We start from the raw sequence: 20,739 nt of genomic DNA, 5'->3' as shown, positions 1-20,739 counted from the left end.
AGCCACGAAAATTGCCTGACAGGTTCATTCTGTTGCCCTGTGGCCATCCATAATTCATAGGACTGGAGTGTCAAAGATTTTTGAGTAGATGAGGAGGTAAGATCAGAATTGCAATAGAAAGATATTAACCCTGGTGAGGTGTTAAGTGGTCAGGAAAGAGAGAAAATGGAATTGAACCCCAGTAAGTTGTAAATGGAATTGAACCCAGTAAGCAGATACTGCAATGGACCTTGTCGGTGGTACTGAAAATTGAGGTATCCAGTGGGACCGGAAAGGTTACAGATAGAGATCTGCTCTGAAGGACTCAGAAGGAGATTGTTTTCAGGGAGAAGGTGTTTAAAATAGGAAGCTACCAATTTTATCTTCTCAAAAGAGTTTCTTTTTGTAGGGAGTTGCTCGCCTATCATTCCATGTGATACTGGCTAAGCTGCCAAATTGTAGGACTCTGCCCTTTGAATATTGGAGAAGGAAATGGCAACCCACTCCAGTGTTCTTGCCTGGAGAATCCCAGGGACAGGGGAGCCTTGTGGGCTGCTGTCTATGGGGTCACACAGAGTCGGACACGACTGAAGCAACTTCGCAGCAGCCCTTTGAATACACTGGTGGGGAGGCAGATGGGAGAGGGTGGGGAAGTAGTGGGAGAAGCAGCCAGTCATAGACCCTTAGGCCCAGCCAGTGATCCCACCTCATTCTCTTGGGCACAGTGATCGGTCCAGGGAAAGGAATATGCCCCAGCCTGGGTCAATTAGAGCCCTTTTCTGAGATTAATTTGGAGCTAGAGGAGAAGGGGTCTTTCTTTTTGGAAGTACTGTGTGAATGGGGACTGCCTGCCGCCATACTTTTTTCATGAAGGTGTACATGAAGAACACCTGTCCGCAGTAGGAAAAAATGAAGACAATATAGTCAAATGAGTAGAGATTGAAGGTGGCAATCTCCCTTGAGTTCCTCAGTCCAATCAAACCGGAAGCTAGATCAATTCCTGGACTTCCCAGTTATGTAATCCAATAAATCTCCTTTAATGCTTAAACTAGTCTGAGTTGGATTTCTGTCACTTGTACAAATCTGAACTGAAAAAAAAAACAGAAGGAAAAAAGTTAACAACATGCTCTTTCTATTAGAAATACACTTAACTTCTATGAGTCCACTGTGAATTCAAAGAAATGAGTGCTTAAGCAGGTTAGTATCTAAGAAAAATTTGTTAGCAAACTATGGACAAATCAAAGGTGTTTAGGAGGATTTTGAGGAAGCCAGTTTTGCTTATTTTTATTGTTTTTCTTCTTATACTGGTAGTTTTTGCTTTTGGAATTATAAGAAGAAAAACAGCGAGTCAGTCAAGAGAAGGAATAGATGAGAGACACTTAAAGGAGGTGTGGGAACAGAGTGATGGGAAGGGAATGGTGAGAGATGGCACGGCATATCAGAGCTCCTGCCCAGGAGTCAGGGGACTTGGGTCACAGCTCTGGCCCTGCCACTATGGCTCTGTCTGCCTGTGTGAACCACTTTGACTACACCTGAGAAATAAGGAGGCCTGGAATAGAGGTGATTAAGATCCCTCTTGATTCTAAATCAATTCTAGTAGAACCATATTTCTAGTAGGAAAATGAAGGAAGCAAGGAAGTAGGGTGGATCACTATTGGTCTCACAGCTGTCAAGGGCATGACCTCAGGTTTCCTGAGAAGTCCAGCTCAGATGGTGGCTGTTCTGATACTCCCCAACCAGCTTCAGATGATTCCTAGGCAACTGAGGCTCTGGTTTTTCCCTGGAAGGGTCAAAACCTGGTCAACAATTATTAGGCTGGGGGTGGAGGTATATCCAAGACAGATTAAGACTTCATCAGATGCCGTGGGCAGAGAGGGCAGAACCCACCTAATCTTCCTTTTCCTTCCCCACCTTCTTCCTGCCCACTGAGGAATCCTGATTCATGTTAAATCCTACCCAGAGGAGCATGCTGGAACCCATCCAACATGGCAAGTGCAGCCTGCACAACAGAGACCTGAGCAAACCAGTTTCACACAAGAAAATTCAATAGCCGGCTATCGTCACAGCCAGGGAGGCAGCGTAGGAACCCTCCAGCCAGCACAGCAATTTAAGTAGGAGGAGAGACAAGAATGGGAAGCAGTGGTGAATAAACACGGTGAAAGGAAGCTCTACTGAAGTGAGCTCCAGCTCAAAAGTTGGGGTTGAAGGGAAGTGTCTGAGAAGAAAGACGTTTTCTTCTAATTCTTTTAAACTGTTTTCCCCCATTTCGTTCAAAATAGTCAGCAAGAAGTTTCTCAGTTCTTAGGGTGCTGAGAAGTGAGACTTAGCACACAATGGTGATAGTGGTCTCGTCGCACAGACTCTTGTGACCCCATGGACTGTAGCCTGCCAGACTTCTCTGTCCATGGGATTTCCCAGGCAAGAATACTGGAGTGGGTTGCTATTTCCTTCTCCAGGGGATCTTCCCTACCTGGGATCAAACCTGCATTTCCTGCCTTGCAGATAGATTCTTTACCGACTACACTTTATGCTTTATACCAGGGAAACCCACTAGCACATAATAGGTGCTTAATAAACTTTTACTGAAGGAATAAATCAATGAATGGATGGGAAAATCTGTTGGTCACCATGTTGACTCCCTTTGTTTTCGAGGAACCATGAAAACGGAGCATGCTCCCTAGAGGAGAAGGCATGATGAGAATGGGGTGCCCTGCAGGCTCAGCTAAGGCTGATGGTCCCCACTCTGAACTATCCAGGTAGAGTCATAATGGGTCACATCACACAGGTGATTTCCTTCAGTCAAGGAGCAATTACTGGGCCCTTCTTTGGGGGTCAGGACCATACAAATGTTAGTCCCTGACTTCTGAGAGCCTGCAGTCTAACTGAAGTGATAATCTTAGCCCCTATAGAACAATGATATGAATTATATAAATCAGTAAATAATCAGTCTTAAGTTATGTAGGGAGAAATATGATTACAATTAGAGTTCAAAGAAAAGAGAGATAAGTGGGGCTGGAATCGTCTAGAAAAATCTGTTGAAATGGGATTTGACCTTGATGCAGAGAACAGCCAAATGTACATTCACTTGTGGAACGTTTGGGTTAATTTTCTCAACTCTGATCACACCTGAGTCATCACAGTGCTATTTTCCAGAAGCATGGTCAAGCCTCCTTCCAATTTTCCTTCCACAGTCTGCATGGCAGGCGAGATTTTCATCACTGTGAGAGCAGAAGGGGGCTTCACAAAGAGCGATGCAATTTGAGTGCTGATGAGGCCAACAGGTTTGATTCTGAAGGTCGCTATTGCTGCCAGGCTGTAACCTAGACATAGAAATGTGCTGCTTCAAATGTTCCATCAGGAGAATTGGCTGGGGAGCGCTAATCCTAAGTGAAACCATCTTGATTACAAAGGAAGAAACGACAACACCATATCATTTAACTGCTGACCCTTACAATGAAACACAAAGCGGCATTAATGTTCTCTGCCCTGTAATGCTGCAGTTTAAGCAGTTAATCTTATTTTAGCTGAATGGCATGTTCATTACAGCAAATAAGTAGGTAATGTGTGGGATTACTGAAAGATAAATTAAACCAGTATTGGGCATGATGTTGGTTTTAACTGTCCGATTTAACTTGGTATTTTTCAAGAGTCAGATCTAATATACACTCATTTAGTAGAGATTAAGTAGATGGAACTCTTGCCCAGAAAAGGTATTGTATGCAATTTAAGATTCTAGATTTAAGGGCAGCAATCCGTGATCCTTGGCACTGGTTCCAGCCTGGAATCTTCAGTGCTTAAACTGGAGGGTTCCTGAACGGCAAGATAGCACTTTTCTCTTTCCATTAAATAGTTGTGTTTTCACCATTTATATTTTTCAAGGGCAGCTGAAGGACTCTTCTTCAAGGTCTCAAACATCCTTCTGAGTGGATCTGCTACAAAACAGTGTGTAGTTCAGGGAAACACAGTGTTTTTCCACTTACTTTCTTCAAAAAAGTGTTACCCTGACTCCAAAAATCATTCATTGACCTGGTACAAGAGGAAATGGAGATACAGTCCTTGAACTGGAAAAGATTAGTCTAGTCAGGAAAGGAGGGATAATAATCCCAAACATAAGAAACCTAGGAAACAATGTGAGAAGATGTCTAAAAATCAAGTGCCAAATTATGTACCACAATTTGTGAGTACTACTGTCAAAAAGAAAAAGACTAGTACTTCCTCCTGCTGCTGCTGCTGCTGCTGCTAAGTCACTTCAGTCGTGTCCAACTCTGTGTGACCCCACAGACGACAGCCCACCAGGCTCCCCCATCCCTGGGATCTTCCAGGCAAGAACACTGGAGTGGGTTGCCATTTCCTTCTCCAATGCATGAAAGTGAAAAGTGAAAGCGAAGTCGCTCAGTTGTGTCCCACTCTTCACGACCCCATGGGCTGCAGCCTACCAGGCTCCTCTGTCCATGGGATTTGCCAGGCAAGAGTACTGGAGTGGGGTGCCATCGCCTTCTCCACTAGTACTTCGTAAGAAGTATGAAGTACTACTTAGTATTTAATACCACAGTGGGGTATTGCACACTGCACTGTAGGCTCTTCATATACCTAATCTCATGTAATTTGCACAATAATCTTGTGGGGCCAGTATTAGTACCTCCCACTTGTTCAAGGAAGGGGAAGTAAATTGTCCAAGAAAGGGGAAAAGCAGGAGTTTAATCCCAGGTCTGATTCTAAAGTCCTTATTTTTTCCTTTATGACAAGCTGCTTTCTTAAATATGAAGAGTCAAGAGCAGAAGAAAATCATAAAAGATGTCATGAAAGGAGTGAAATTGGATCTGAGTCAGAATGTAACTTAAGTCCAATTTAAAGAAAACAAAATTATTTACCAGTACCCACTTGAAATTTTCCAGATAATACAATTACCTTAAAACACTTAACTCTAAGAATCTGACCTTGACTTTTATGTCATTGTTATGTTTTCATTATGTATATTTTAATCCCACAGGGCATTATTGTATACAGTCAATAATTATTTAGACTTACCTATTTTATTCTTTTCATCAATCTTTTCTTCTTACATCACTGGGTTTCCATCTAAGTTCATTTTGCTTCTGCCTGAAGACCTAGCTTTAGTATTTCCTTTAATGCAGGCCTGCTTGTAATAATTCTCTCAGGCTTTATGCCCAGATATGCCTTATTCCCCTTTTAATTTTGAAGAGCACTTTTTGCTGGGCATAGAATTCTAGATTGTCAGTTACTTTCTTTTAGCACTTTGAAAATATTCAGTTTGCCTTCTGGCTTTCATTATTTCGCATGAGAAACCAACAATAAATTTAATTACTGCTCTATTGAAGGTAAGCCTTTTTATCTAGCTGTTTGTATGATTTTCTCCTTAGTTTTCATTTACTATGAATGTGACTAGGTTTGGGGGTTTGTTTTAAATTCTATTTGGACTTCTTAATGTGTGACAATGTTTTTCACCAGATTTGGAATATTCTCAGCTATTATCTTTTCAAAACTTGTTTCTGTTCCATTTTTCTCTCTCCTTTGCTTCAGGAACTTTAATTAAATCTTCCCACTGTTTCCTCTGTATCTCCTATCTTCCCATTTGTAGTTTCAAAATTTTTTATCTCCATGTTTTCTTCTGGAAACATTATAATTTATTCTTTATCATTATTTACTCTTTTGGCTGTACTGGGTCTTTAGTTATGGCACATGGGATCTTTAGTTGTAGCATGCAGGATCTTTTCTAATACAAATAACATCTATAGTGTCTTGTACCATGTGAGACAATATTGATGTAATTATTGACAGATAATTCATCTTGTAAACAGATAACATAAACTTCTATTGACAAATACTTATATCGACAGTACTATATATGTATTTTCCTTCCTTATGATTTTAATAATATTTTCTTTTCTGCAGCTTACTTTATTGTAGAAATACAGTATATAATGCATACAACATACAAAATATGTGTTAATTGACTATGTTATTAGTCAGGTTTCTGGTCAACAGTGAGCTATTAGAAGTTGAGTTTGGGGAATTATATGTGGATTTTCAACTGTATGAGGAAAGTCAGCTCCCCTGACCCCTACGTTCTGGGAAAACATTTCACTTTATAGGGAGTACACTGCACTAGAAAATAGATCCCATCTGTGAAACATGAGAAAATAGTGTTCCACAGATGTAACATTTACCAACTAAACTCTGTTATTCATTGATTTAGAGTTACACTGTGGGAGAGCTGATGTTATTTCTACCTATCAAATCTAAATCATTATCTTCATCCAAAAGTACATTTTTATTTGCAGCAAAGTTATAAGATAGATGGTACTTTTTAAATTAATTAATTTGGCCACAGAATATGTTCAATCTTAGTTCCCTGACCAGGGATTGAACTGTGTCCCCTGCACTGGAAGCACAGAGTCTTAACCACTGGACCACCAGGGAAGTCCCAATATGTACTTTCTAAAGTACATATTGAAACTCAATACCTGAAAATTGAAATGTGATGTTCAATTACATCTGAAGTTAAAAAAAAAAAAGTATTTAAAAATCAAATACAGCACTTCAATTTCTTTAAGCTATTTCCTTTATTTCAAAGTGTCAAAAAACTAAAGATATTCCGGTACACACACATATACTATGAATCTAAGAATTCAGAACTATGCAAAGAATTTTTCAATATGACTTTACAAATGAAATATTTACACATTTTAGCATAGTGCTTAATACTTATTTTTGAAATCTATTGCTGATGCTACTTCTAAAGAGCAATGACTCAACCAGAAAAATATTAAGGGGATGCCTTTTCTTTTGTAAAGTGCTTATTAGCAGCCATATCCAAAAGCCAGGGTTTTCAGAAATACATAATATTAAAAGGTGCTCAAAGAGTCACTTCTTACAGAATCGAAAATGCCATTTTCTAACTTTGCACATGTAAACTGATTTTATCTGCATTAATGAAGGATTGCTTTCAATGGCCCTCAACTATATGCTTCAAATCAAGATAGTGCTATTAGCATTAGCAGCGTGAACAGTAACAGCAGAACAAACAGCAGCACATTTTAAATAGATCACAGCAGACTAGAAAAACTGTAACAGCTTTTGGATACGTTACATATCCAAGAGTGAGCCTTCTCTTTCACTCTGTATACATGGTAAACATTTAAAAAAATAATAAAAAACATTATCTTGTCTCTCTATAAGAACATTTTACAGTGTATGAAGGGATTCAGATTCTTGTACCAATTAAGCAAATTCTTGTTTCTATATAGAGCAGCCTTTATATTTTCAACATTTAAAACAAAGCCTAAAAAAAAAAAAAAAAAAAAAAGGAAAGAAAGAAAACCTATTTCCACCAAGATGGTGAGAAGGAATTAACAAATGGAACACCTAACACTAAAACACCTGAGGGAAGAAAACGTGAACAATTTTGAATTTTTTTTTAAAGGGTTATATAAACATTCCAAAAAGGAATTCATTTTCAACTGTGAAATATCTGACTTCATTTTAATCATGTATCACCTTCATTTGATATTAATAATTTAGAAAAAAATAAGCATCATCTTAGCTGAACTGCATTCTGTATCAGACTCTACTGACTCATGCCTGCAGTATAAACCACTCAATAGTCTTAGAGTGAGCATCCCCTCAGGTCCCTATTTTCTGAATCTTAAGGGTATTTTTACTCCTCCTTTGCCTCTCTTCCAAAACTCCCCATATCTTCCAAGAGAAAATCCCTATTTAAAAAAAAAAAATCACAATTTAAATACAGTGTGACAATGCTACATTTGATTTAAAATAGTAATAAATTATAAATTGCCAAATAACTTAATATTTCACAATGCAAATCCCTGGTATAAAAAAGAATCCATCTTGCCCTGAATATAATAAAGCAGTCCAGTGATTTCAAATTACTTATGAAATAAAGGCAAAAATAAGGTGTAAAATACTATTTATAAAAGTCAAGTAAGAAACCAGTTATCATAAATCTTTTTACAAAGATAAATGTAATGTACCTTCCCAGTTCTAAAAATTGTTTGGGAGGTTTGTAATTAGTGGTTTCAAAAATGACTTTAAGGAAACTGGAGATGGAATTACATATTAATTGTAATATATGACATATTAAATATATGTGAAAATTACACTGCAATGATGAGAAATTTAATCTTTGGACCTGCTACTTTTTGGCAAGTACATTTTTTTCAAAGTCTTTGCTATAACTGATTAATTTTTAAATTGTTATTTTTCAAAAACTTTGCTATTTGAGATACTATGTTAACCAAGGAGATACAGGAAGTCTCAGTAACAATATGTCTACAAAACAAAACAAAGATTGTTCTTGCATCTTTTGTTATTTTAACAAATACACTTTAAAATAGACAACATTGCTATGCCTGGAAATTAAAAATACCCAAACCCTTAAAAATGGAGTGGAAAAGGAAAGAAAAATTGAAAATTCTTATTTAAAAATAAATCTGAAGTCCTTGCATTTCTTAAGAACTTGACTTGTCAAATCACAGTTTATCTTCTTTTGGACCAAGCTGTGTCTTCCACCATTCATCCATGGGATAAGATGCTGATTCCCCATTCTGCAGGTTTCAATTGGAATTTTCTTGAATGTTTGCAAAGCTTGTACTGGACTTGAGACGTTTCGCTACATAAATCAAAAGCATTATATTTTAACTTAAATTTCATTCTCCAAACATGATAATTCATTATTTTATGTAAACTATAGTGTTCATGTATTAATTTGATGTTTGAATCTGAATCTATTCAATCTTATAAGAATTAAGTCTACATCTATTTTTTTCTACTAAACTCAAAAACATAACTTTGCTAGAAGCACATGACTTTGTTAGAAGCAGTACCAAATAAAACAATTTATGTCATTCTGAACCTTACAATCTTAAATATGCTATATAAGTGAAAGTACTCTAGTTAAAAAATGGAAGTGCTATAAAGTATAATAATAAAACTATATATTTAGAAGTCTAATCTAGAAATCCAAATCTAAGTTTCTCTTGAACGAATTCAATGAAAGAACTCTGCAATGTTTAAAAAAATTTTAAACAGTTTACAAAGAAAAGTGAGTTGGATATTACACACATTGCACAAACATAAATGGCTGCTAATAAAATATATACAGTCAATTTTGATTATGGTGTTGATAGGACTGAGTCATTAGAGTTAATAAAGAAATCATGGCTATTGGCTAGGTAATACGTTTTGTTCTTATAGTTAAACATGTTTCTCACGTTCCAGAAATTAAAAACAACCACGCCATAGTGAAGGTAACTTACACTGGATAACTAAGGAATCTCTCTACTTCAGAGGTTCTCAACACTAGAACAGAGGTTATGATTTAGGTTTTCAGTGATATTCAGGCACCTGATTGTGCTTTTTCTTTTTGTTTTTTGAAAGCTTTACAGACAACTTTGATGTATGGCCAGGGATGAGAATGACTATTCTAGTTTCTATCAGGGTCTCCCCTGACCACTCTAAGTGCAAAATGACTACATGACTTCCTCAGACCAGTGTATGGCTTCAGACTAAACTTAAAAGGAACTTAAACTAAAAAACAACTTAAGATAACGTCTTCTTAAGCCTTCAGTGGATTTGGGAAGCAAACTAAATCAAAAAAAAATTTTTTATTATTTGTTTGACCATTTTTAAATTATTTTAATTTTGAAATTAAAATTTTAAATGATTAAATATAATCTAGTTTCTAATTATCAAATTCATTAAACCAATCAGGTAGCAATACCAATGAGTACATATAACCATTACCCTGTGGCTCAGTGGTAAAGAATCTGCCTACAATGCAGGAGCCACAGGAGATGCACATTTGATCCCTGGGTCGGGAAGATCCCCTGGAGGAGGGCAAGGCAACCCACTCCAGTATTCTTGCCCAGAGAATGCCATAGACCGGAGCAGGCTACAGTCCATAGCGGTGCAGAGTCAGACAGGACTGAATCGATTTAGCAGGCACACACCCACATATAACTGTAACTTCTTTGCTTCCTTATTCTCTATCTGATAAATCTCCACATCATCCAAAATTCTACCCCAGGGATCATCTAATGGTAAATTCCAACATCCCTAATGCCGAGTGCGTCGTCTCTTTCTCTGCAGTCCAACCACACTTTATGCACTTCTACTACATTTGTTGTAATGATTGGATTGTGGTCAGTATATTTTTTGAGGGCATCTACTGTGCCTTGCTCCTTTTTAAATCCCTAGTTCCCATAGGACTTGATGAATGGGAATGTATAAAATGGTAGCATAAAGAAAAGCAAATTAAAATTTCCATGAAGTAACAGCACAAGAATTATTTGCTTATGCTAGCATTTCCTTAAATTCATCATTTAATTCATAAACAATGCTTCTGCAAAACATTAATAGGTGGTATGCAAAGGTCTTATTGTCAAGTTTGGGGGATATAATTAACGTTCAGGTACATTATGAAGCTCATGTCAAGGAATTTTACAGGACTAGTATTATGAGGAACACACTCTAGGAACTGCTAACTTTAAGTATAATGTTCTTTTATTCCACAAATATTTTTGAGCATTTGCTATGGGTCATGTACTTTCTAGATGCTAGTGATATAGTGGTGAGCAAGATGAACAAAATCCATTTTCTTATGGAACTTACAGTTGAGTCAGGGTAGACAAACAAATAAGGTAGAAAGTAAGTGGAAAAGTTAATTTAAACAGCAATTAAATGCTACTAAAGAAAGATGATATATAACAACTAAACGAAGGGTGTATTCTTAGGTTGGGGAGATGGTCACAGAAGGCCTTCTTTGGTCATAAAATGTCTCTTAGGTCTTTGACTTAAGACCTGGATGACAAGAAGCCAGTCAAGGAAAGTAGGGAGGGCAAATATGAGAGCCTTGGAAGGATGGCAATGTGCATGAAATTGGTGTCTGAGAGGAGAAGAAACCTACACACAGCATCGAGTACAGAGAAGGGTGGATGCAAGTAGTTTAGGAAGGCAGATGGGAGTCAGATCACATGCAGCTTGGAAAGCAGACCCTAGAATAAGTTTTTATTTTATTCAGGTGCAACAGGTACACAGGAAGGGTTTCAAATGGGAGAGGAACATGGTAAAATTTGTGTTTAAAAATTCACTCTAGCTGGTATATGGAAAATGGATTGTATTGGGTCAAGAAATTAACGTACAGATATCAGTCAAGGGACCCCTGAATTAGTGCTGACAAGGGACAATATATTTAAGATATATTTTTGGAAATAGGGCTGGCAGTATTTGCTGATGAATTTAAAGGAGTGGAGAAGTGAATATAGGAATGGGGAAATAAAAGAAAAAGAATTAAGAAATAGAAAGACATTAAAAGAAATTAAGAGACAACAAGATTTGTGACTTGTACAACCAGATGAACTCTTATTGTTCAGTTCAGTAGCTCAGTCGTGTCCAAATCTTTGTGACTCCATGGACTGCAGCACGCCAGGCTTCCCTCTCCATCACCAACTCCAACAGCCTGCTCAAATTCATGTCCATTGAGTCGGTGATGCCATCCAACCATCTCAGACACTGTCATCCCCTTCTCCTCCCGCCTTCAATATTTCCGAGCATCAGGGTCTCTTCCAATGAGTTAGTTCTTCACATCAGGTGGCCAAAGTATTGGAGTTTCAGTTTCAGCATCAGTCTTTCCAATGAATATTCAGGACTGATCCCTTTAGGACTAACTGGTTTGATCTCCTTGCAGTCCAAGGGACTCTCAAGAGTCTTCTCCAACACCACAGTTCAAAAGCATTAATTCTTCGGTGCTCAGCTTTCTTTATAGTCTAACACTCACATCCATACAGGACTATTGGAAAAACCATAGCTTTGATCAGATGGACCTTTGTTGGCAAAGTAATGTCTCTGCTTTTTAATATGCTGTCTAGGTTGGTCATAGCTTTTCTTCAAAGGAGCAAGCGTCTTTTAATTTCATGGCCACAGTCACCATCTGCATGATTTTGGAGCCTCCCAAAATTAAGTCTCTCACTGTTTCCATTGTATCCCCATCTATTTCCCATGAAGTGATGGGACCGGATGCCATGATCTTTGTTTTCTAAATGTTGAGTTTTAAGCCAACTTTTCCACTCTCCTCTTTCACTGTCACCAAGAGGCTCTTTAGTTCCTCTTTGCTTTCTGCCATAAGGGTGGTGTCATCTGCATATCTGAGGTTACTGATATTTCTCCCAGCAATTTTGATTCCAGTGCTTCATTTAGCCTGGCATTTCACATGATGTACTCTGCATATAAGTTAAATAAGCAGGGTGACAACAGACAGCCTTGACGTACTCCTTTCCCGATTTGGAACCAGTCTGTTGTTCCATGTCCAGTTCTAGCTGTTGTTTCTTGACCTGCCTACAATTTCTGAGGAGCCAGGTCAGGTGGTCAGGTATTCCTATCTCTTGAAGAATTTTCCACAGTTTGTTGTGATCCATACAGTCAAAGGCTTTGGCATAGTCAGTAAAGCAGAAATAGATGTTCTTCTGGAACTCTCTTGCTTTTTTGATGATCCAACGGATGCTGGCAATTTGACTGATCTCTGGTTCCTCTGCCTTTTCTAAATCCAGATTGAACACCTGGAAGTTCACAGTTCACATATTGCTGAAGCCAAGCTTGAAGAATTTTGAGCATTACTTTGCTAGCGTGTGAGATGAGTGCAATTGTGTGGTAGTTTGAGCATTCTTTGGCATTGCCTTTCTTTGGGATTGGAATGAAAACTGACCTTTTCCAGTCCTGTAGCCACTGCTGAGTTTTCCAAATCTGCTGGCATATTGAGTTGCAGCACTTTCACAGCATCATCTTTCAGGATTTGAAATAGCTCAGCTGGAATTCCATCACCTCCACTAGCTTTGTTCGTAGTGATGTTTCCTAAGGCCCACTTGACTTCTCACATTCCAGGATGTCTGGCTCTAGGTGAGTGATCACACCATCATGGTTATCTGGGTCATGAAGATCTTTTCTGTATAGTTCTGTATATTCTTGCCACCTCTTCTTAATATCTTCTGCTTCTGTTAGGTCCATACCATTTCTGTCCTTTATTGAGCCCATCTTTGCATGAAATGTTCCCTTGGTATCTCTAATTTTCTTGAAGAGATCTCTAGTCTTTCCCATTCTATTGTTTTCCTCTATTTCTTTGCACTGATCACTGAGCAAGTCTTCCTTATTTCTCCTTGCTATTCTTCGGAACTCTGTATTCAAATGGATATGTCTTTCCTTTTCTCCTTTGCCTTCAGCTTCTCTTCTTTTCACAGCTATTTTTAAGACCTCCTCAGACAGCCATTTTGCCTTTTTGCATTTCTTTTTTCTTAGGGATGGTCTTAATCACTGCCTCCTGTACAATGTCATGAACCTCCAACCACAGTTCTTCAGGCATTCTGCCTATGAGATCTAATTGCTTGAGTCTGTTTATCACTTCCGTTGTATAATTGTAAGGGATTTGATTTAGGTCATTCCTGAGTGGTCTAGTGGTTTTCCCTACTTTCTTCAATTTAAGTCTGAATTTGGCAATAAGGAGTTCATGATCTGAGCTACAGTCAGCTCCCTGTCTTGTTTTTGCTTACTGTATAGAGCTTCTCCATCTTTGGCTGCAAAGAATATAATTAATCTGATTTTGGTGTTGACCATCTAGTGATGTCCATGTGTACAGTCTTCTCTTTTGTTGTTGGAAGAGGGTGTTTGCCATGACCAGTGAGTTCTCTTGGCAAAACCCTGTTAGCCTTTGCCCTGCTTCATTCCGTACTCCAAGGCCAAATTTGCCTGTTACTCCAAGCATCTCCTGACTTCCTACTTTGCATTCCAGTCCCCTATAATGATGGAGAAGCCAATGTCACCCCACTCCAGTACTCTTGCCTGGAAAATCCCATGGATGGAGGAGTCTGTTAGGCTGCAGTCCATGGGATCGCCAAGAGTCGGACACGACTGAGTGACTTCACTTTCACTTTTCACTTTCATGCACTGGAGAAGGAAATGGCAATCCACTCCAGTGTTCTTGCCTGGAGAATCCTAGGGACAGGGGAGCCTGGTGGGCTGCCATCCATGGGGTCGCAGAGTTGGACACGACTAGGGCCACCCAAGATGGACGGGTCATGGTGGAGAGTTCCAACAAAACGTGGTCCACTGGAGAAGGGAATGGCAAACCACTTCAGTATTCTTGCCTTGAGAACCCCAAGAACAGTGTGAAAAGGCAAAAAGATAGGACACTAAAAGATGAACTCCACAGGTCGGTAGGTGCCCAGGATGCTACTGGAGATCAGCAGCCCCTATAATGAAAAGGATATCTTCTTTGGGTGTTAGTTCTAGAAAGTCTTAAAGGTCTTCATAGAATCGTTCAAGTTAAGCTTCTTCAGCATTACTGGTTGGGGCATAGGTTTGGATTACTGTGATACTGAATGGTTTCCCTTGGAAATGAATAGAGATCATTCTGTCGTTTTTGAGAGTGGATCCAAGTACTGTATTTCAGACTCTTTTGTTGACAATGAGGGCTACTCCATTTCTTCTAAGGGATTTTTGCCCACAGTAGTAGATGTGATGGTCATCTGAGTTAAATTCACCTATTCCAATCCATTTTGGTTCACTGATTCCTAAAATGTAGATGTTCACTCTTGCCATCTCCTGTTTGACCACTTCCAATTTGCCTTGATTCATGGGCCTAACATTCCGGGTTCCTGCGCAATATTGTTCTTTACAGCATTGGACTTTACTTCTATCACCAGTCACATCCACAACTGGGTGTTGTTTTTGCTTTGGCTCTGTGTCTTCATTCTTTCTGGAGTTATTTTTCCACTGATCTCCAGTAGCATACTGGGTACCTACCAACCTGTGGAGTTCATCTTTTAGTGTCCTATCTTTTTGCCTTTTCACACTGTTCGCGGGGTTCTCAAGGCAAGAATACTGAAGTGGTTTGCCATTCCCTTCTCCAGTGGACCACGTTTTGTCGGAACTCTCCACCATGATCCGTCCATCTTGGGTGGCCCTACATGGCATGGCTCATAGTTTCATTGAGTTAGACAAGGCTGTGGTCCATGTGATCAGTTTGATTAGAGTTCTGTGATTGTGGTTTCCATTCTGTCTACCCTCTGATGGATAAGGATAAGAGGCTTATGGAAGCTTCCTGATGGGAGAGACTGACGGAGAGGGAAACTGGGCCTTGTTCTGACAGGGGCCATGCTCAGTAAATCTTTAATCCAATCAAACAAAGAAACTGATCAGAAGTAGTATGTGTCTCCTGCAGTGTTAAATAGATTTGCAAAGCAAATACAATGCTAAACTTTAAAGGTACACGAAGCCCTGAAAAATAGTTTCTCAACAGTGAGGTCCCTGCAATGTTTTGTTATTATTCTAAATAAATGTTTTAAGATGGAGTTATGACATATACACAGAATTCTGACAATCTTCAAAATACTTTACTAAATACACCCATGATAAAGACTCTTTGCATTGTGCAAACTGATCTACAAGTAGTCTTTTTTAGAAGTAAAGTTAGATAAAATGCCAGAAAAAGATTTACAGGGGAAAAAATTTTATATCATAGGTTCCTAGACTAGGAATAATATTTGAGAGAAAAAAAGCCTGATGTTTTTCTCCAGAAAATATCCTCTTTTAGAAATACTAAAACTACTCAGGGTTAAGCCCATATTTTCATTCTGATAATACAGAAGAAACATATGAGACTTGGAAGTCACTTTTCTTTGGCTGGTTGAAACCTTCTAGTTAGTGCTTTTTCTGCTCTGCCCTATTTGATCGGGAGAAAGGAAAGGAATTAATACATACTGAGTATATGCCATATGTCAAATAACTTTCTTACAACTACAATTCCAATTTGTTCATAAACAAACTGTCTCTGTGCAAGCTACAGTTTCTCCCTAACTGATGTTTGTCTGGTGGTTCTGCCATGGGTAGTTCTGCAAATGGGCCTAAAACTATTTATTTACGTATTATGGCTATTTCAGGTTTGCAAAGCCTTTGCTGCTATTGCTCTGTTGTTGTCAACTTTATTCCAGGGAATCTAGCTTTCTCAACTAAAGCTTCTGAAAGATACTGTATATTAAAGTTTGATTATAAACTCACTTATAAACTTACACATCTCTTCCATTAGTGAACAGAGTTGTAAAAATTTGAAGAAGACAGATGTTTCAAGCTAATATACCTTGAGCTCTCAAGAGTATATATCATTGCTAAAGCAGCCTTACATTTTTTTAAAAAAATACAGGTTTTTATCTAAATAAAAGAATAATCGTAAAAAGAAACTTACGTAGGATGAGTTTGCGTTTCTTTTGCTCTGAGTGAAGAAAACTACTAAGGTAGAAGACAACAGGTAGAAAGAGAATGAACACAGAAACAGCGATTACAGGCACTGTGTCACTGCAAGGGACTGAACAGTTGAAAGTTCGACTCCAAAGTTTGCGAGTAATATTCATCTGAAACAATAACAAATACTGTTACTCTGTTTTTCATTTGTCTTCAAATTCATATAATTATTTTGTTAATAACAAGAACCCAGAATTTAGACTAAATATACGTCCCTAAAAAATTATTAACAGTTGAGGACAATTTCTTTTTGTAGGGAAATAAGCTGGTTCACAATTAGTCATTGTATAAATATATACTCATACAAAAATCTCATATTCAAAATTCATAATACTGTCCAAAGAATTTCAGCCTTTCACAGACTTCAAACACAGAAGAACTTGCATCAATAGAAATATAGTTAGACTGCTTCATTCATTAAAAAATATTTAAAAGGGTAGCTATGTCAGGTGATAAATGTTAACTTGACTCTGGGAATTCTTTCACAGTGTGTATCAAATCATCATGTTGTATACTTTAAATATATAACAATTTTATTTGTCAAATATACCTCAATAAAGCTGGGGAGGAAGTGTCACAAAAACAAAATATTTTTTTCATATGTTATCTATGTAATCTCACTGAGCTTGTTGCAATATTTTTAGAATGGAAATAAAAATATCAACTTTATAAGGCATCTCTTTTTTTTATAAGACTTCTCTTCAAGAGATGCTATCTATGAAATGCTCAATCTCTTATTTAATATATTACGAAAGATTCATACTCATGGCAAGTAGTTTCTTAAGTAGGTGCTATCTAATGAGCCACAGACACTTCATTAAGACAGTGTGTGCTAAGCCCCTTCAGTCACATCAGACTCTTGGTGGCCCTGTGGACTGTAGCCCGCCGGGCTCCTCTGACCATGGGGATTCTCCAGGCAAGAATACTGGCGTGGCTTGCCATGCCCTCCTCCAGGGATCTTCCAGACCCAGGACTGAACTGGTATCGATTCCTTTCACTGGGAGCTGGGTTCTATACCACTAGTGCCACCTGCGAAGTCCTTATTAGACAAGATTAACATCTTATTTAGCAGCATGTTTTACATACACTTAGGGGCTGCTGTACCTCGCATTTGTTGAGCTCATGATTTCTGTCAAACAGGCTAAATGATATAAGGAAACTGTCAAATTTAATGTAGAAAACTGTTCCTGCCTCAATTTTGTTTAATTGAGTTTACAAATGGTGCCTTTGTAAGTTTGTTGTAATTTTTGCTTATTTCAAGATGAATGTTCTAAAATAGCTTGGTCATGTTGATTTCTTCTGTAATTCAACTTATTTCATAGAACCAATATTCATTTTTCTTCTTTATTAAAATAATTAAAGACTATTATTCTTTTTTATTGGAGGATAAGTTTTATTTTAAATTCTTTTAAAGGAATATAAAAAGTCTTTTAAAAATATAAACATTCTTTTATGTTATTTTAAAAAGATATTTATTATTTACTTGGAACCTACTAGAAAGCCAAGTATTGACTATTCTAAACATCAGGAACAGCAGTAACAAACAAAAATCCCCACGGTACATCCATATTAAGTGCTTTTTACCATTCTAAATATTACTGATAGACTATGTGCATCTCAAGGTGCTATAATTCACACTCATCATTTTCAAACATTATGTTTACCAATTTTGACCACAAATTATCTGCTTTTTGCCAATAATTTTTCAATTTCTTCTAACATTTCAATAATCATGCATCACATTCCCATAAAAAGGCATGATCGCCATCTAGTGGTACCCCATGTAAAGGCAGGCTATTCAATGGAGAAGAGTTTTTGTTCATTCATTCAACCTATACGTTACTAAAGGCCTGCTATTTGCCAGGTGCTATTCTAGAAAACTAAACGGTGAACAAAAAACGACACGAAGTCCTTGTCCTCCTCAGGCTTATATTTTTTAGTAAGGAGAGAAAGACTACAAATAAGGAAACAAAACTTTTCAGATGGTAATAGGTACAAAGAAATACAGTAAGAGCTGCTGCTAAGTCACTTCAGTCGTGTCCGACTCTTTGCGACCCCATAGATGGCAGCCCACCAGGCTCCGCCGCCCCTGGGATTCTCTAGGCAAGAATACTGGAGTGGGTTGCCATCTCCTTCTCCAATGCATGGAAGTGAAAAGTGAAAGTGAAGTCGCTCAGTCATAGGAAGTAATTGAGGAATGGCTTCAAAAACATGGCAACAACAAAACCTAGAGACTTTCTGAATTAGTAACAAGTGCACAAGAAACTAAAATGCAAACATTTAACAATACCCATACCTCTGAAAATGACACTCATCATCAAATTTAAAAAACAAAATGTATAAATGGAGTATAATCAATAAAAATATTAAATCATTATGATGTATACTTGAAACTAATATAATATTGTAAGTCAACTATACTTTAATATAAAGAACCAAATATACTAAATTATCAACTTGCTGATGAAGTATCTGATTAATTTCCATTTTTAGCTTTACATATCAGGATATTCTAAAACTTACTACTTAGCAACTAGTTATTTCTGGTTGAAGACAGCATATGCAGATTCTAATAATAACACAGAAGGCATATTCAACACTGCAAAACATATACAAAGTACTTACTGCATCCTCCACGTCAATGCATAAATGTGTTCCAAATTCAGCCTTACTTTCACGTTCATTTATTTTTTGCATTTCACTATACAGACTACTCAGAGTTTTATATGCTTCATGACAGTTTTTGCATACTTCCGAGTAATTTCTTAACTGAAGACTGTGTGTGCTCCCCTAAAATGTCAAAGGCACATGTGATACACGTTACCCATGTAATACACACACTAAATATTGAATTTTAATTACATTTCCTAGAAGAAATAATAGAGTGCATTAAAGTGCTGAGCTGTGATGTGGGGAAGGCTGCTAAACCACTGTGAGCCTTGGTTTTATCACCTATAAAGTAGGGATACCCTTACCTGTATTATAGGTCCCAAGGAATAAAGACTGATGTATAACACATAGCAAAATGTTTGGCACTTTCTAGTTGCCCCTGAATTTTGAAAACGACAGCACTAGCCACTGTTAACTGAGAACAACACTAGCTCATACACCAAATTAATGATACCTACATACCCAAAATTTCCTAAGTTATCTTGTCATTTATACATCTGCCCTTATCTATCCTACTGTCACCAAATAAAGTATGCTCCTGCCTGTACTGAACTTGAACACTGAAGTCTACCTTATTGAGACAAAGACTTTATTGATGAATAAGGAAAAGGCACCTAAACTACATTCCTTCCTCAACCATCTTTACCCCAAGGCTTACAATCCAGGCCTTTCTGGTCAAAAAAAGGGACTAATACCAATGAACTGTATAACCTGAAATGAAGGTAATGGGTATAAGACATAATGTTAGTGGATTTTAATCTTTTCCACTTCTAGTACTAACACTTATTATTTCAAGAACAAGTTTGCTAAACAGTTCACACTTTTGCTTTCTATTCCATTTATTCTTTACCTTGGAGCCTGAAGAAATAACATTAACTGACTACTGGAATGAAAGAAAAAAGAAAAAAGTTAAAGAAATCAAGCTGATGGAGCCTCTACAACATTACCCTCACCATCCGACAGAGAAACTCAGTCTCTGTTTGGTTCTGCCACAAGAAATAGCCCATTGCCTGTTTTTCATAGAACGTACATTTAGCTAAATATGTTCAATCAAAAATTGAGCCTAATGCCTTGGCAGAGGAGTATAATTTTGTCATTTATATTAAAACTTAAAATGTACATATCTTTTGACATAATTTCACTTCTAGGAATTTACCAGACAGATAAATATGGATAATACCACCAGCCCTACCAAGGGCAAGTAGAACAATGACTGACCCCAAAGCCAGCATGCCCTCCTCTGAGGACCTTGTGGCTGTCATGTCCATCTGTCCATGGGTCTTTCTTTGCTTTGAGTAACTCCAAAAGAGGGAAATGCAGCTTATCTGAGCTCGAGTGCTGGGCAGAGGCAGCTGACCACAAACCAGACAGGCAGTCCTCCAAAGAAGTGGGGGAAGAGGACAGCTCGGACCTCGGAAAGACACATGGGGCCAGGAGAGCAGAGTTGGAGACCTCTGGCTCCAGCCAGTCTGGGGATCAAGGGCGAAATCTGAATGCAGGTCAAGAAGCAACAGTTAGAACTGGACATGGAACAACACACTGGTTCCAAATTGGGAAAGGAGTACGTCAAGGCTGTATATTGTCACCCTGCTTACTTAACCTATATGCAGAGTACATCATGCAAAATGGAGGGCTGGATGAAGCACAAAGCCAGAATCAAGACTGCCAGGAGAAATATCAAGAACCTCAATACGCAGATGACCTTATGGCAGAAAGTGACTAGGAACTAAAGAGCCTCTTGATGAAAGTGAAAAAGCTGGCTTAAAA

At 38.0% G+C, this 20,739-nt stretch overlaps 1 protein-coding gene across 1 annotated transcript in view; it reads right to left on the bottom strand.

Annotated features, from left to right (window-relative positions):
- Positions 1–6,543: 6,543 nt before the first annotated feature.
- OSTM1 (osteoclastogenesis associated transmembrane protein 1) overlaps positions 6,544–20,739 on the bottom strand; it is a 40,443-nt gene continuing 26,247 nt past the window's right edge. Inside the window, exons 4-6 of the mRNA XM_040238570.1 lie at positions 18,928–19,092; positions 16,247–16,412; positions 6,544–8,629 (exon numbers count right to left, since the gene is read on the bottom strand). Coding sequence (XP_040094504.1) covers positions 8,574–8,629; positions 16,247–16,412; positions 18,928–19,092 — 387 coding nt within the window. The 3' untranslated portion in view covers positions 6,544–8,573. The remainder of the gene's footprint in view (positions 8,630–16,246; positions 16,413–18,927; positions 19,093–20,739) is intronic.

The sequence above is a fragment of the Oryx dammah genome, unplaced genomic scaffold, assembly GCF_014754425.2.
Source record: "Oryx dammah isolate SB20612 unplaced genomic scaffold, SCBI_Odam_1.1 HiC_scaffold_4, whole genome shotgun sequence".
NCBI lineage: Eukaryota > Metazoa > Chordata > Mammalia > Artiodactyla > Bovidae > Oryx > Oryx dammah.
The sequence above is the reverse complement of the archived record's forward strand: the minus strand, read 5'-3'. Positions and strand labels throughout refer to the sequence as shown.